The sequence below is a fragment of the Macrobrachium nipponense genome, chromosome 20 (assembly GCF_015104395.2).
Source record: "Macrobrachium nipponense isolate FS-2020 chromosome 20, ASM1510439v2, whole genome shotgun sequence".
In the NCBI taxonomy this organism is placed as follows: Eukaryota; Metazoa; Arthropoda; class Malacostraca; order Decapoda; family Palaemonidae; genus Macrobrachium; species Macrobrachium nipponense.
The window spans coordinates 54,816,044-54,833,543 of NC_061089.1; the positions used below are offsets into that span (position 1 = coordinate 54,816,044).

The 17,500-nt window shown below is 36.1% G+C and overlaps 1 protein-coding gene across 1 annotated transcript in view; it reads right to left on the minus strand.

The window, feature by feature from the left end:
• Window positions 1–17,500, minus strand: part of LOC135225877 (nitric oxide synthase-like protein) — a 467,757-nt gene that overhangs the window by 153,213 nt on the left and 297,044 nt on the right. The window contains 2 exon segments of the mRNA XM_064265444.1: window positions 7,784–7,801; window positions 7,803–7,878. Of these exon segments, the coding sequence (XP_064121514.1) occupies window positions 7,784–7,801; window positions 7,803–7,874 (90 nt within the window). The 5' untranslated portion in view covers window positions 7,875–7,878.

Consider the following 17,500-nt stretch of genomic DNA (forward strand, 5'->3'; position numbering starts at 1 on the left):
TTGCAAAACCGTTCACCAATTTGCTTAAGAAGCCATCAGGTATCACTTCAAGAGAAGCGGGTGAACATATTAGGAAAAAAATACTACCTGCTTTTTGTATGCGTAGCATTTCTTAATAGATCGCATTCCTTTTGAAAACCGCTCTTCGAGTTTTAATAATTCCTGACGTATTACTGAACGGTAATTTAGTAAAGTACCATTCAACAGTGACTTAAAAACAGGCTATTCCTGATGCAATAAGGGAAATAAATTCCTAAATTTTCTTGTTTACTTCAAAACTATCTACACCAAAAATTGTAACGAGAAGTATATGTAAGTAGAATTTAAAAATGATTTTTTCTAATAAGGAAATATCTCAACATTCATTAGCAATAATAGGCTACCGATTAAATGCTAAGAAATTTAATATATTTCTAAGAATTTCCTCACCAACGTTCGCCCCCCCCTCCCCCCCCCCCCAAAAAAAGAAGCATCTGACTAAAACAAGTATAATACAAAAAAAATAAAATTGCATCATTAATGGGGAAATTTTTGTGTTGAGATTTTGTATTTATGTTATATATTTAAATGTGGGAAGTAAACACCGTAGAGTTAATCACTGCGTTGCCCAAAAATTTATTTTTGCTTGTGAAGTTCGCGATGATGATGATGATGATGATGATGATGATGACTATTTGTTATTATTATTATTATTATTATTATTATTATTATTATTATTATTATTATCTTATTATTGTTATTATTATTATTATTATTATTTTGTCTCACATTTGAGGAGAGTGAGTTTGTGCGTGAGTCTGTTTCACACTGAGCTGGGTGTGGGCTCCTAAGGGAAAACTAAGTTGTTGTTTTCATGGTCTTTTTATACTGTACTCCTGCAAGTCTGCCGTTTCTTTTTATTCACGTCGATAATGTTGTTGAGGTGCCGCATTCGATAAAACACGGAGCCATTTTATCAATATAAACGGAGAACCATTTGTTTTTATCTGTGAGAGAGAGAGAGAGAGAGAGAGAGAGAGAGAGAGAGAGAGACTGTTCTTCCAAAATAATTCCACTAAAGAAGTGCTTTCAGCTGACATCAAGGTTAGTGCCCTCGACAATGACATTCAAACTGAAAATAGCTGATATGGAAGACATTATTAGTCTTTTCAGAAAAACAAATTTTCGTCGGGACGAAATTATGTGGACAAATTAGAGCACATTTACAGTTAACGTCTTTTGCGCGTTTGCAAGCATATATCCGTATATTTTGGGTTTTATTTTTTAAGGGTAGGAGGTAGACGAGAGGGGACCAAAATATCAAATACCCAAAGCAATTGTCTTTTTGCTGTTATTATGGTATATCCAAATACAACACAGCCTGAAGGAGACTTACGTTTGCGTGAGCCAACCGCTCAAGGACCATATTTAAAGGACCTTAACGTTAATATGATATATAAGGCGATTAACTGGACATAAATCTGGTCTCATGTAGACACTACCATTCTTACAGAACAGAAATAAACACTATTATGTTTTATTGAAACGAGAGGTATTTGTGTGCTATTCCTTATTTTTCTAACTTTTGCCTTATTGCATATTATCGTACATTTGTCCTATATAAATCACATATCTATCATATGTATATTTTATATATTTTTTTTTCATAAATAGATATATATATTTATATTAATACATACATTTTTATTGTATTTAATTTTTTATTTATTTTTTTGATAACTATAGATAATATATATATATAGATATATATATATATCTATATATATATATATATATATATATATAATCAGATATAGAATATATGAAATATAATATTAGAATAAAGAAATATTTTTTTTAGTACGGAAAAGTATAGATATATATATAGAATATCGATATAAGATATCGATATATAGTATATATAATTATAATAAATAATATAAACTATATATATATATATATATAATATAGAATCTATATATCGATATCTAATAATCTATATAATCTAATATCTATATCTATATCTATATCTATATCTATATCTATATCTATATATATATATATATCTATATCTATATCTATATCTATATATAATATATATATATATATATACTAGATATATATATAAGATATAGATATATATATAGATATATATAGATATATCTATATATATGATGTATATCTATATATATATATAAATAATATATATATATATATATATATATATATATATATATATATATATATATTTGTAGATATATATATATATATATATATCTATATATAGATATATATATTATATATAATATATATATATATATATATATTTATATTCTATATATATACATATATATATATATATATATATATATATACATAATGCGATAAATATGTGTGTGTTTGTTTGTAAGTGTGTATGTTCGTGTGTCTATAACTGAAAAATGACTCAAGAAATCAAATATCAATATTCAAATGCTTTGTTAATTCTTCAGGGTGTGTGTGTGTGTTAGTTACGAAATATATGTTCCAAATAAGACAAAGATATTTCCTTTATTGGAAAAGTCCGAAATATAATATAATCCCTTACCTATTTATGTGGTGGTTATTTTCTGTCTATTTTTCTGCTGATAATCTTTCCATCTAAATCACTAATAACAAAAAGAAAGAAAAATAAGATAACACGAGAAGGTCTTATACTTGCCCCACTGTCTTTATTCTCCTCACACTCCTCCTACATACACACGCCTTCCTTTTCGTCTTTAGAGAGCGAAGCGTACTCGCAAACCCTATTTCAATTTAACATCGTTTTATTCTCCTGCAAACTTAGAAGGCCTGGGGGGCCCAGCACTATATCAGCGCGGCATCTTCTCCTTCCTCTTCATTTCAAGCATACGAGGCGAAGTGCCAAATCTATTCCAGACTTCTTCTCTATTTCCAGCATGCCAAGGCGAGGAGGGCCAAATCTATTCCAGTTTAGTGTCATTTTACGAGGCTGGGAAGGATACACCTAAGGGCCTAGTTCGGGCATACGAGCTCCCGCAAAATGATATACAGCAACTTTCCTTCCTGAACTGTGTACCTTTATGGCCAATTCTTCAGCGCCAAGTTACAGGGCGTAGATGACGATGGAGTGCGATCAGATGGGTTCTTCCGAGGTTTTGTTTTTCCATAAATATCAATTCCTTCGGCCGGCCTGCGGGGTGCAGGGAAGCCAAATATCTTGGTATAAATTTGATCGTATCGGTAAAGCAACTTTTTTGGCCACTCCTTTGTTAATAATTGAGGTTTTGAATGATTTCGCTTCTCTCAGGTCTGCGCAGTAGACTATCTATTCACATCTTTATTAGCATGCTGATATTAGTAAGCCTCATTTATTACACACACGTATATATACAAAATTATACACACACACACACACACACAATATATATTTGTCCCTCATGTATCTATTCACATCTTTATTAGCAGCTGATATTAGTAAGCCTCATTTATTACACACACGTATATATACAAAATTATACACACACGCACACACACAATATATATTTGTCCCTCATGTTATCTAATTTCACATTTATCTATGCATGGTTTTAGGATTTCGTCATGGTTTCATATAATTCAAATACTCTTTACTTTATCATCTGCTCATGCGTTTATTTCCCTCTGATTACCCTTGTATTTTAATGTATCTTCTTGCAAATCTGATATGTTTTCAAAGCGACATTACGAAAGTATTCTCTGAAAATCAGTTACCTTGATAGCAATATCGGTAAATAGCACCTAGATTATTTTAATGTATCTTCTTGCAAATCTGATATGTTTTCAAAGCGACATTACGAAAGTATTCTCTGAAAATCAGTTACCTTGATAGCAATATCGGTAAATAGCACCTAGATTATAATGTATTTATGTGTGCACACAACTCCATGAAGTTTTCATTTCAACCTTCATGAATATAACATAATAATAAGACAGGTAATTTAACTCTGATTTCTCACGATATTTTAATCGCTACATAATATCACTGCACATATATTTCACGTAAAAGTCATGCACAAAATCTTTGCGAGATCGAAGAATAGAGTAGAGAAGAAAAACTTGTCTGGTTCCCATAACGAAGAGACATTACTGCGTACACCACCACCCTTCCCTCAGAGCACGATGAAAATGCTGATAAAAAACATCCATGAAATCAATGAAAGCTACATCTCACGACCACTATGAGAAAAGAGCACCTGTTTACCTTCAAATCCCATTGATTAACCATAAATTATATATGAATAACGAATAGATACCATAAAACTGAAACGAAGATGCTGGATCTGATATCGGGATGGAATGATCCGGATAAACAAAGGGAAACGAGAGAGGAAACCTCTTCCTGTCATGGGAATGTGCATTATGATAATTCAAGGCAAGTAAGAACCTCTAAGAGAGAAATATTGCTAATTCCATCTGAGAGAGAGAGAGAGAGAGAGAGAGAGAGAGAGAGAGAGAGAGAGAGAGAGATTAATTCGTCTTCTCTCATATGAACCTGATTAAAAGACATTGGCATATGAACTATTGTCCAAAGCACACACATACATGAATATAAAAACAAAGAGAGAGAGAGAGAGAGAGAGAGAGAGAGAGAGAGAGAGAGAGAGAGAGAATGTCAAACATGTTCCTTTCACCCTCATGGATGTTCGTTCAGGGAGGTATTTATACAAATAAAACGCACAAACACAGCCAAATGTCTCGTTCACACATTACACTGCTGACTCTCTCTCTCTCTCTCTCTCTCTCTCTCTCTCTCCCTCTCTCTCTCTCTCTCTCTCTCTCTCTCTCTATTCATGGTATTGTTAGCACCACTTGGACCACCAACCTCTCGGACAGCACAATGAATTCTATCAGAAGACGACCCCATCCCTCCAACCCTTCTAACCCTTACTACCAACCCCCCCCCCCCTAAACCTTTAACCCCCAACCCAACATCTCCCCCCCATCCAGGGCCCGTCTGATACCTCCTGCTCGGTCCCTTCAACTCGACCTATTCAAAGGCAGATGACCTCAACAGGCGCCTTGTAGTCCCAAAGATTAGGGAAACCAGGTGATGTTAAGGACAACTTCTGGCGCTGCTGCGCGAGCAGTTCTCTCTCTCTCTCTCTCGTCTCTCTCTCTCTCTCCTCTCTCTCTCTCTCTCTCTCTGTGTGTGTGTGTGGCTGTTTGGCTGTTCATGCATATGTGTGTATTTTGGATAATGGCCCATATGTCAATGTGTTTGATGAATATGTTCACATAGGAGAAGAAAGGAATTAATCTCTCTCTCTCTCTCTCTCTCTCTCTCTCTCTCTCTCTCTCTCTCTCTCTCTCTCAGGCTGCTGTCCGTTTGTTCATGTATGTGTACTCTTTGGATAATGGCCCACACGTCAATGTTTTTTTTTGTATATGTTGATTTAGGAGAAGAAAGGAATTAATTTCTCTCTCTCTCTCTCTCTCTCTCTCCTCTCTCTCTCTCCTCTCTCTCTCTCTCCTCTCGAGCACACACTTTTAAAGCACATTATTAGCCAATGCTTCAAGAGTAGTTACATTTCCAAAGGTAAGTAGAAGCAAAATAAGCTCTTGGAAGAAAATCGTTAGCAACTAAGCAATACCATTACCACACAGTACTCTTGGAAGGCTTTCCAGAATATCTCTCCTTTATTTTGTTCATCATTATGGTCGAGTATTTTTCTGTCTAAGAAAATACTAAACCACAGAATGTTTGACAAATAAATTTTAAGAATCTATTAATTATTAAGCGTGTGAACATCCTTGTATATATATGTATGTATATGTATATAACGTACATATATTCTATATATATATATATATATATATATATATATATATATATATATATATATATATATAATGTTTGTGCAATAGACTGGAAATAATTCACTAAACTATTTATCAAATTCATATAAATAAACCATTACATGCAATTATAAGGCCTTAACAATATGTATTGCCATCATAATTGATGCCATCATAATTATGCCATCATAATTGATCCCAGAGTGCATACTCGTATGTTTCGTTGTAAATTTTACATTATAGTTCAAGGTTAATTCCTCTGTAGGATCCATCCTAAATTGTCTAAAACATGGTAAAACCATTGACAAAAACTTTTCCTTTTATATGATTTGAGCCAGAGCATCTGCGAAAATTATTTCATTTTTCGTGAAAAGTTTTTATTTTTCTTCAGAATGGTAGCTTCCTTAACGTAACTTAGTTCCCACAATCCTACCTATTAATGTGTCTTAACTACCCCTAAACAACTGATGTATCTTAACTACCTTCATTAATTGATGTATCGTAACTACCTTATCAAGCAATCTATCCTAATCCACATAATACTAACATTATCTAGGATGCAACTCTATTAAAAGCACAGCAACTTGAAAAGTCAAATCAAACGTTAATAAACATCAAGTTTTGTATTATTAAAATTAATAACCACTGACGATGCGTCGCCAATCTAATAACAAACCCTGCAATAACCCCATCTTCTTCACAACAAGCACACAAAGTCACAAGCAAACGAACCTGGCTTCAGTTAACTTCGCCAAATCCTAGATCTAATTGACTGCCATTGCCATGAAATGAAGCTAGATTTGGAGACGATTGCGCAGGATCTCATGGCATCAACCTGAAGCTAACTATCACTGGGTTAGTTAAGACCTAAATTCGTTTATTTGTCTCTGTTCGGGCTTATGAAATTGAATCACACTCCCTGTTACTTGAGGATGATGCTGTGTCTTACCGTGTAATTGAATCATTTATAGCGAGAGAGAGAGAGAGAGAGAGAGAGAGAGAGAGAGAGAGAGAGAGAGAGAGAGAGAGCGTTGAGTTCAAACACAAATCTTTATTTCCAATCTACATTGGTCATTCGCATAAAATGGGATGGTGCATTACTGTGCAATTGGATAATTTATGGCTTGTGAGAGAGAGAGAGAGAGAGAGAGAGAGAGAGAGAGAGAGAGAGAGAGTTCAAATTCAAATCTTTATTTCCAATTTACATTGGTTATTCTCATAAAATTTTGCAATAATTACAACAGCTAGACTAATATTAAAATTAAAACATTTTCGAAAAAAACTCAGACTATTCATGCTACCAGTTTTGTACTAAAAGGTGAGGCATTAAATGCATACTAGTAGATACAATATTTATATATACCATGCTGTAATCGTAGAAACATTTAGAATTTATGTTAAAAATCTCTTGAAAGTTAAAATGATTTGACATCAGGATATCTAATTAGTCGTCAGAAATATAAACTTCACAGAAAATATATGTACAATACATAATCACCTTAAAACCGCATATATACAATAGAGAGAGAGAGAGAGAGAGAGAGAGAGAAGAGATGAGAGAGAGAGAGAGAGAGAGAGAGAGAGTAATAAACCCTACAGTTTATATATATATATATATATATAGTATATATATATATATATACACACACACGTATATGTTCAATATGAAAACTGGTCGTAAAAGTAGAGAGAGAGAGAGAGAGAGAGAGAGAGAGAGAGAGAGAGAGAGAGTAATAAACCCTACGAATATATATATATATATATATATATCATATATATATATATATATATATATATATATATATATATATATATATATACACACACAGTATTATGTACATATATAAATCACCTAAAATCGAATATGTACAATATGAAAGCTGGTGTTAAAAGAGAGAGAGAGAGAGAGAGAGAGAGAGAGAGAGAGAGAGAGAGAGAGAGAGAGAGAGAGAACAAATCTACTTACCGCCTGTGAGCGAGTGTGAAAGGCTGTTCGTAGACTTCATTCCCGAGGAGACATTCTGAAGTTTCAGCGGTTTGTTTGTCACTTCCTTCATTATTCTGCAAAAGGAAAATTATCATTATTTTTATTATTATTATTATATTATTAGTATTATTATATTATTATTTTATTATTATTATTATTATTATTTCTCAGCTTATCCAGATTATGTACATCGGCCAGCTCTAAGTAGACACCAGCCTTAAAGAAAAGAGGGTGGTAAGAAGAATTGAAAAGACCTTAAATAAAATTAATTCCACTGATGTTGCCATTCGTTTTAGCAGAGCATGTTTATTATTATTATTTTTTTTTTGGTCTATCACAGTCCTTCAATTCGACTGGGTGGTATTTATAGTGTGGGGCTCCTGGTTGCATCCTGCCTCCTTAGGACACCATCACTTTTCTTACTATGTGCGCCGTTTTTAGGATCACACTCTTCTGCATGAGTCCTGGAGCTACTTCAGCCTCTAGTTTTTCTAGATTCCTTTTCAGGGATCTTGGGATCGTGCCTAGTGTTCCTATGATTATGGGAACAATTTCTTCTGGCATATCACATTATCCTTCTTATTTCTATTTTCAGGGCTTGATACTTATCCATTTTTTCCCTTTCTTTCTCTTCAACTCTGGTGTCCCATGGTATTGCGACATCAATGAGTGAAACTTTCTTCTTGACTTTGTCAATCAACGTCACGTCTGGTCTATTTGCACGTATCACCCTATCTGTTCTGATACCATAGTCCCAGATGATCTTTGCCTGATCGTTTTCTATCACTCCTTCAGGTTGGCGCTCGTACCACTTATTACTGCAAGGTAGCTGGCGTTTCTTGCACAGGCTCCAGTGGAGGGCTTTTGCTATTGAATCATGCCTCTTTTTGTACTGGTTCTGTGCAAGTGCCGGGCATTCGCTTGCTATGTGGTTTATGGTTTTATTTTTCGTATTGCACTTCCTACATATGGGAGAGATGTTATTTCCATCTATCGTTCTTTGAACATATCGGGTTCTTAGAGCCTGATCTTGTGCCGCTGTTATCATTCCTTCAGTTTCCATCTTCAGCTCTCCCCTCAGTAGCCACTGTCACGTGTCATCACTCGCTAGTTCTTTAGACTGTCTCATGTATTGTCCGTGCATTGGTTTGTTGTGCCATTCCTCTGTTCTGCTTGTCATTCTCCTGTCTCTGTATATTTCTGGGTCTTCGTCTACTTTTATCAGTCCTTCTTCCCATGCACTCTTGAGCCACTCGTCTTTACTGGTTTTCATATATTGCCCCAGTGCTCTGTTCTCGATGTTGACGCAGTCCTCTATGCTTAGTAGTCCCCTCCCTCCTTCCTTTCGTGTTATGTATAGTCTGTCCGTATTTGCTCTTGGGTGTAGTGCTTTGTGTATTGTCATATGTTTCCTCGTTTTCTGGTCTATACTGCGGAGTTCTGCCTTTGTCCATTCCACTATTCCTGCGCTGTATCTGATTACTGGCACTGCCCATGTGTTTATGGCTTTTATCATATTTCCGGCGTTGAGTTTTGACTTGAGTATCGCCTTGAGTCTCTGCATATATTCTTTCCTGATCGTGTCCTTCATCTCTTGGTGTTTTATATCCCCTTCTTCCATTATTCCCAGGTATTTGTATCCCGTCTCATCTATGTGTTTGATGTTGTTCCCATCTGGTAGCTTTATCCCTTCAGTCCTTATTACTTTGCCCTTTTGTATGTTGACTAAGGCACATTTTTCTATTCCAAACTCCATCCTGATGTCCCCAGATACAATCCTTACAGTCTGGATTAGGGTATCTATTTCCTTGATGCTATTACCATACAGCTTGATGTCGTCCATGAATATCAGATGGTTAATTCTGTTGCCTCTTTTCTTGAGTTGGTAGCCAGCATCCATCTTCTGCAGTACTTTTGTCATGTGAATCATGGCCACTACGAAGAGTAGTGGGGACAGTGAGTCGCCCTGGAAGATCCCTCTCCGGATATTAACCTCTGCTAGTCTTATTCCAGAGCTTGTAAGTTTTGTATTCCAGTTGCGCATTGTATTTTTTAGGAAGCTGATGGTGTTTTCCTCTGCCAAATATATTTGCAGGCATTCTATTAGCCAAGTGTGTGGTATCATGTCGAAGGCTTTCTTATAGTCTATCCATGCCATGCTTGGGTTGGTTTTCCTTCTCCTACTGTTCTTCATTACCATTTTGTCTATCAGGAGCTGGTCTTTTGTGCCCCTACACTTCCTGCTGCAGCCTTTCTGTTGGTGAGGGCTGGTGTTTGTATCCTCTAGGTAGTTAGCCTTTTACTGATGATACCTGTTAGTAACTTCCACATTATTGGTAGGCAAGTGATAGGCCTGTAGTTACTGGCTATATTTTCCTTACTCTTGTCCTTTTGCACTAAGGATGTTGTTCCTGTGGTCATCCATTTGGGCGCATGGTGATTTGAGATACAATGCCGGAGTTGTTCTGCTATTCGTGGGTGTAGAGCCTTGAAGTTTTTGAGCCAGTATCCATGGACTTCATCGGGACCTGGGGCTTTCCAGTTGGGTATTTTCTTTAGTTGGTGTCTGACTGTGTCTGTTGTGATCTCAGTAAATCTTTGTTTTATTCTCCCTGTTTCATCTTCCTTAACTTTCTGGAGCCATGTTGCATGTTTGTTGTGTGATTACGGATTGCTCCATATGTTTCCCCAGCGTCTCTTACTTGGTTCGGCTTCAGGAATTTCTTGGTGGTTGTCTTCCCCTCTTAGTTGGCTGTATAGTCTTTTCTAATGGTTCCGAATAGTTTGTTCTGTTGGTATTCCTTATTCCTGTTCAGGTACCGTTGGATCTTATGTGCTTTGGCCTTAAGCCTCTGTTTTACATCTTCTATTGTGTTGTTTAGTCCCCTCTCTTGTACTTTGTATTTCTCGTTGAGTTCCTCCCTTGTTTTCTTGCTTCTTAGCCTTTTTTCTGCCATCTCTTTCAGTTTACTCAAGTCAGACCTCATCACCATGATTTGCTTTTCCAGGCGCCTTTTCCAAGGCGGTTGCTGTTTTGGTATCTGTTGGGTTGGTTGTGCTGGTGGTGTTGGTGTTCGGATCTCCATCAGTTCTCCTACTAATCTTGCTCCTGCATATGCCAAGTTATTTGTTTCTGTGATACTGGTGGTGTGTATTATTCCATTATTCATTGACCTCACTTGTTTTTCTCCTTAATTTCTTAGTGTTGTAGGCTTTCATGGAAGGGGTCTTTGTTCTCTCTGTATCTGGCTCCATCCATTGTCTGATCTTTTCTATTATTATTATTATTATTCTTATTATTGATATTATTATTATTATTATTATTATTATTATTATTATTATTTTTTTTTTTTTTTTTTTTTTTTTTTTTTTTTTTTTTTTTTTTTTTGCTCTATCACAGTCCTCCAATTCGACTGGGTGTTATTTATAGTGTGGGGTTCCGGGTTGCATCCTGCCTCCTTAGGAGTCCATCACTCTTCTTACTATGTGTGCCGTTTCTAGGATCACACTCTTCTGCATGAGTCCTGGAGCTACTTCTGCCTCTAGTTTTTCTAGATTCCTTTTCAGGGATCTTGGGATCGTGCCTAGTGCTCCTATGATTATGGGTACGATTTCCACTGGCATAATCCCATATCCTTCTTATTTCTATTTTCAGATCTTGATACTTATCCAATTTTTCCCTCTCTTTCTCTTCAACTCTGGTGTCCCATGGTATTGCGACATCAATGAGTGATACTTTCTTCTTGACCTTGTCAATCAACGTCACGTCTGGTCTGTTTTGCACGTATCACCTTATCCGTTCTGATACCATAGTCCCAGAGGATCTTTGCCTGATCGTATCACTCCTTAGGTTGGTGCTCGTACCACTATTACTGCAAGGTAGCTGATGTTTCTTGCACAGGCTCCAGTGGAGGGCTTTTGCTACTGAATCATGCTCTTTTTGTACTGGTTCTGTGCAAGTGCCGGGCATTCACTTGCTATGTGGTTTATGGTTTCACTTCTTTCGTATTGGCACTTCCTACATATGGGAGAAGATGTTTATTTTCCGTCTATCGGTAACTTTGAACATATCTTGGTTTCTTAGGGCCTGATCTTGTGCCGCTGTTATCATTCCGTTCAGTTTCCTTCCCTTTAGCTTAGCTCCCCCTCTGTACGCCCACTTGCCATGTGTCCATCGCTGGCTAGTTCTGTTTGAGTCCTGTCTCATGTATTGTCCGTTGCATTGGTTTGTTGTGCCAGTCCCTACTGGTTTTCTTTCTGTCTTTCTCACCTGGCTCTCTTTATTTTCTGGGTCTCTTCCGTCTGCTTTTATTAAGTTCCTTCTTTTCCCATCGTACCCTCGTTTAGCCACAAGTCGTCTTCACTCTGGTTTTCAGCATATTTCCCCCAGTGCTTCTGTTTTATTTATATTATTATTATTTTATTAGCAGTCAGGGCAAGCAGCACCAAGCGATGGTAGCAGAAAATGCAACCACTTAGACCAGTTTACAAAATATGGAAAATAGTGTACATATCTTTGTAAAACTTCAAATTTGATACTTTAAATGCCTGAATTGAAATCCAATCCAATAATTGAAACGTTGAAAAACAAAAAATCCCAAAAGCAATTCAAATAAATACCAGATAATACGAAAAAGCTGGAACAAACTCTCTTTGAGAGGAAATTGAGTATACGTCTCACGGAACTTAATGAAATTATTTATTTACTGCAGACAGCGTCATCAATCTTCCAGATTGCAAACAGAATCTTGAAATGAATATAGGATAAAATATTTTAGTTTTTCTGGGGAGACAATTTTTTTCAAGTTGCTCTCTTGAATGAGAATATAAGCAATAATGCCCCTCTGGATAACTAAACGTTTTGGAAAAGCAATGGAATAATTACCGGCATCGGTTATAAATATACGCAAAAACACAATTTCATCTTATATATTAAAACTGGCTCTTACGAAAAATATTTTGAATACAAAGAATAAGAGCTGACAATTCTGCAATAAGCATCAGGAGTTATGAACTCTAAATTACAATTCTCGTAACTTTCAAATAAGGAAATTATCAATACAAAGGATAGGGGCTGAATATTTTTACATAAGTGGCCGGAGGTATTTGTGATAACTTACTTCTAAAAATAATGCACACAAAATTCCCTATAACATCTCAATACTCTAAGGCGTTCAAATACTAAAATAGCCCCTGGCTTTTCATTAACTTCCAATGCTTTTTTTTATTATCATTATTACGCAAAGTCTCCCTTTCAATATGATACCTGAGTATATCATTGCCTTACAAGTTGTGTCACTCATTTCCCAAAACTCAGAATTGCTCAAGCAAAGACAAACCAAGGTAGGGAGTAAGCAATCATGATATCAGGTGTGAGAGACGTCGCACTTTAGGCCCCATAAGCAAAGTGGCCAAGTTTCCTTTGATCAGAAGACGGAAGTTGTTCTTACTCTAAACTAAGGATAAAGGCCACACCCCTTGGCAGTTAAAGTTGCCAGATATTACTAGATGCACCGATTGTTAACCCTCAATTATACTGATGGTATTTACACATCACGGTTAAAAGCTGTTGACCGTAAGTGACCTAAAACTAAAACTACGCAACTTTCACCATATAAAAATAGAGTTAGGTAAATATGATGTTATTTTTTTCTTGTAATTTTTTTCTTCAAGACAGATAATCAAGATTTCAAATACTTTTGCAGGAAGATATAATATCTCACCTCTGAACTCTGTGACACTAACGTTCCAGAGAGAATTTGCTGACGGATGCATTTAGTCCCATGGAATACTTTTGGATCAACAGAAGGTGTAATTATAAATTTGACCTTATCCTATGAAACCACATGACTGTATATATATATACATATATATATATATATATATATATATATATAATATATATATATATATGTGTGTGTGTTGTGTGTGTGTGTGTGTGTATACGTATTTATATATATATATATATATATATATATATATATATATATATATATACAGATATATTTTAAATCTGAGTATGTGTGCGTGTTTGTAGTAAGTAACAGGAAAAACTATAGAAAACCATTCAGTCACCAAGATGGAAAGTTTGCCTTTCTTTTCCCATAAGACAAGAGAGAGAGAGAGAGAGAGAGAGAGAGAGAGAGAGAGAGAGAGAGAGAGAGAGAGAGAAGGAAATTCCATTTGGGACTTCTCCTGTTTCCCGAAATCCAGCAAAACAAGTAAGGAAAACAATGTTTGTGTCCATGAGCTGAAAAGAGTTCCTATTTTTAGCTGATAATAATAACGATGAACGAGATACTAATGATGAACGGGACAACGATGACGATGTTACGCTGATGACGATGATGATGATGATGATGATGAACAAAATTATGATGATGACAACGAAGTTTATTTTTATTATTAGCTTGAGAGTTGATATCAATGTTTCATACTTGGTAATAAATGTAACAATTATTATAATTATTATCATTATTATAATTATTATTATTATTATTATCATTATTATTATTATTATTATTATTATTATTATTATTATTATTATTATTATTATTATTATTAATGCAGTCTACTAGATCTGTGATATCTGTAAGATCATATTCATAGTCTAGTGTTTATATAATTACAAACTGTCGGTTGAATAAGTCTACTAAAAACAATCAAATCGACACATGAATTTACATGATGAGACAATTAACCACTTCGAAAATCTTTGAAGCTTATTCTTTTAGATTACAACAATGAAGAAACTCTTAGCTGTTCCTGCTATTCTCACGAAGCATCTTTTCCTAATAAAGATGCAAATTAAGACACAAGACTCCATTCTTCGCATTTCTCATCAAGGAAATGAGAGACCTTCCTCCACGAGGCTAAAATATTCACCACGATCAGTCCTGAGGTTAAAAGGCGGAAAAGTCACAAGCACTTCCAACTTGCTTCCAACGGAGACGAGTGTCCTCCACGGTTCACGTATGAAGGATTCTTAGGGCCTTTAAAAGCAAGACCTCCTCGAGGTTGGAACCCTTGGGAATTCTCTCTCTCTCTCTCTCTCTCTCTCTCTCTCTCTCTCTCTCTCGGGTCCTCCACTTCTGCAAGGACCCACTTCAGTTGTGTCATATTTTTAGCTTCTCTCGCTGCCGCGACTCTGCTCGAAATGCTGTGTTGTTGTTTCGCGTTGTTGCGTCCTATTTGGCTCGCGTTTTTTTTTTTTTTTTTTGTCCCTGCCTGCTGCCTTTGTTGTGGATGTTGTTCCTGCTTTTGTTGTACATGCTGGCCTTTCTGTTGTTCTTCTTTTGTTGTACATGCTGCCCTGCTGTTCCTCTTCTTTTGTTGTACATCTGGCCCTGCTGTTGTTCCTCTTTTATATGCATGCTCTAGCTGTTCTTGCTTTACCGCATAATATTACTGCCGTTGTTGCTAAGGCGTTATACATGCTGTTGTTGTGCATGTGTTATTACAGCCGTTGTTGTTCCACTGTTTTTACTTCCGTTGTTGCGCCCGTGTTATTCCTGCTGCTGTTGACCTCATGTTATTACTTCTTTTGTTGTACTTTTCTTACTACTATTATTAATCAAATATTATCGTTGTCTTTTCAAGCATGAAATCGCTGTTGTTTCAAGCACAACGCTGCCGTCGTTGTTTCATGTATTTCTATTACTGCTGATATGTTCTCATAATGTTGTTGTTTCACCTTGATTACTTCTGTTGTCTGACGCACGATATTGTAATTAATAAAAAAAATGAAATATTTGCAAAGTGCTAATGCCGGTGTTAAATAACCCCCAACGTCGTCGTTCAGAAATTAGTTTTCTGTCACTTTCGCGAATTAGTTTCCTATCTCGTTCGCGAATTAGTTTTCTGTCTCGTTCGAGATTTAGAATTCTGTCAAGTCCGCGAATTAGTTTCTACTCGTTCGCGAGTTAGTTTTCTGTCACTTTGGCGAATTAGTTTTCTATCTCGTCCGCGAATTCGTTTCTATCACGTTCGCGAATTGGTTTTCTATCTCGTTCGCGAATTATTTTTCTATCACGTTTGCGTTTTAGTTTTCTATCCCGTTCGCGAATTAGGTTTCTATCACGTTCACGTATCAATTTTCTATCACGTTCACCAAATAGTTTTTTTTACCTAGTTTGAGAACTGGTTTTCTAACTTGCCCGCGAATTATTTTTCTATCACGTTCGTGAATTAGTTCTCTGTCATGTTCGTGAAGTAGTTTTATATCTCTCCTTTTGATTTTTCAGTTTCTTGGCTTGCGCTTAGTTTTCTTAAATGATCTCTTTTCAAAAGTCACCTTGTACTATTTCTTTATTTGGTTTTCTTCTGAAATTCGCTTTCTACTGCTTCTTGGCCTGTTTTATTTTTTTCCTTTTGCCCTTTTCACTTACTTTTTTAATTAGTCTTTTCATGACAATTCTTATTTCTTCGCGGCTTTCACTTATTCTTCCACTTCCTCCCTTTTTTAATTAAGTCAATTTCTGCTGTCTCGCAGCCTGTACTTATTTGGTTCGCGTGATTGTCATTTCTATTGTCTCACACTTTGCAATTATACGTCACAAGTCACTTTCATTTGTCTCCCAACCTGCACTTTTTTTCCACTTACTCTCTTCACAAGTCACTTTCATTTGTCTCCCAACCTGCACTTTTTTTCCACTTACTCTCTTCACAAGTCACTCTCAATCGTCTCGCAGCCTGCAATTATTTCTTTATGTTGTCTGCTGACCTTCACTTCTCTCTGTCTATCCCACATCCAAAAGCACCGTATCTAAAACTAGAAAACTCCAGCATTAATTACAAGCAACAACAAACTTCCTCTATGAAGTAATACAAAAGACGCGAGCAAATCAGCTATTTAATCCTTTAACAAACAAAAATCATTTACCATTACTTCATAGCCAAAGGCTTTCGAGAACAAAACTGATCACTGGGAACGGATGTCTTCTTGTCAGATAAAACTAGAGTGAACGATCATTTCCAAAATTGTACATTTCAAGATACGAAAACTTCCAAATCCTGACTCGTACGATGCAGGAGACACAACTGACTGAATCAAGGCCTCGATGGCCCAAACCACCATTTCGATTAAGCCGAATCCCGTCGCTAAATGCCAATCACGGTTGAATCAAATGAAAGGCTAAGCTTTTGGGAGGCGTTGGGGGCGATCTAGATGCTGCATGGAACGGATCATTGTCCTCTCTCTGGGTTAATGACATCGCATTGTAAATAACATTCGCTTTAATCGCAAGATCTGTTAGTGGTACTCACATCATTTGATGATGCTGGCGGACTATATTGATGACGTAAACGTATGTATCACTCTATCCCCGCAGATGGCATCACACAAACATACGCACGCGCGTAAGCAAACGAACAAATCGGAGATCAAACACAAAGATACTGAAAGTCACAATATGATTGAAATTCACGGTAATTTTCTCAAAAACCGCCATAGGACTATATGGCTGACATAAATGTATGGATAATTCCACATACACATAAATAGTTCTTACATACGCCTATCACGATATACAACGATAAGGAAACACAATGCAGAAGGTGGAGAAGACAATGAGCAGTTCAAACATGTTGCCAAAGAGAAAATGAAGCTCAAACGAAGAAAAGAAATGATAGCATAGCCTTGCACAGTTTCCTACAAAGGGCAAAATACGAAACACATATTCTAAGTCTAAGAGAATG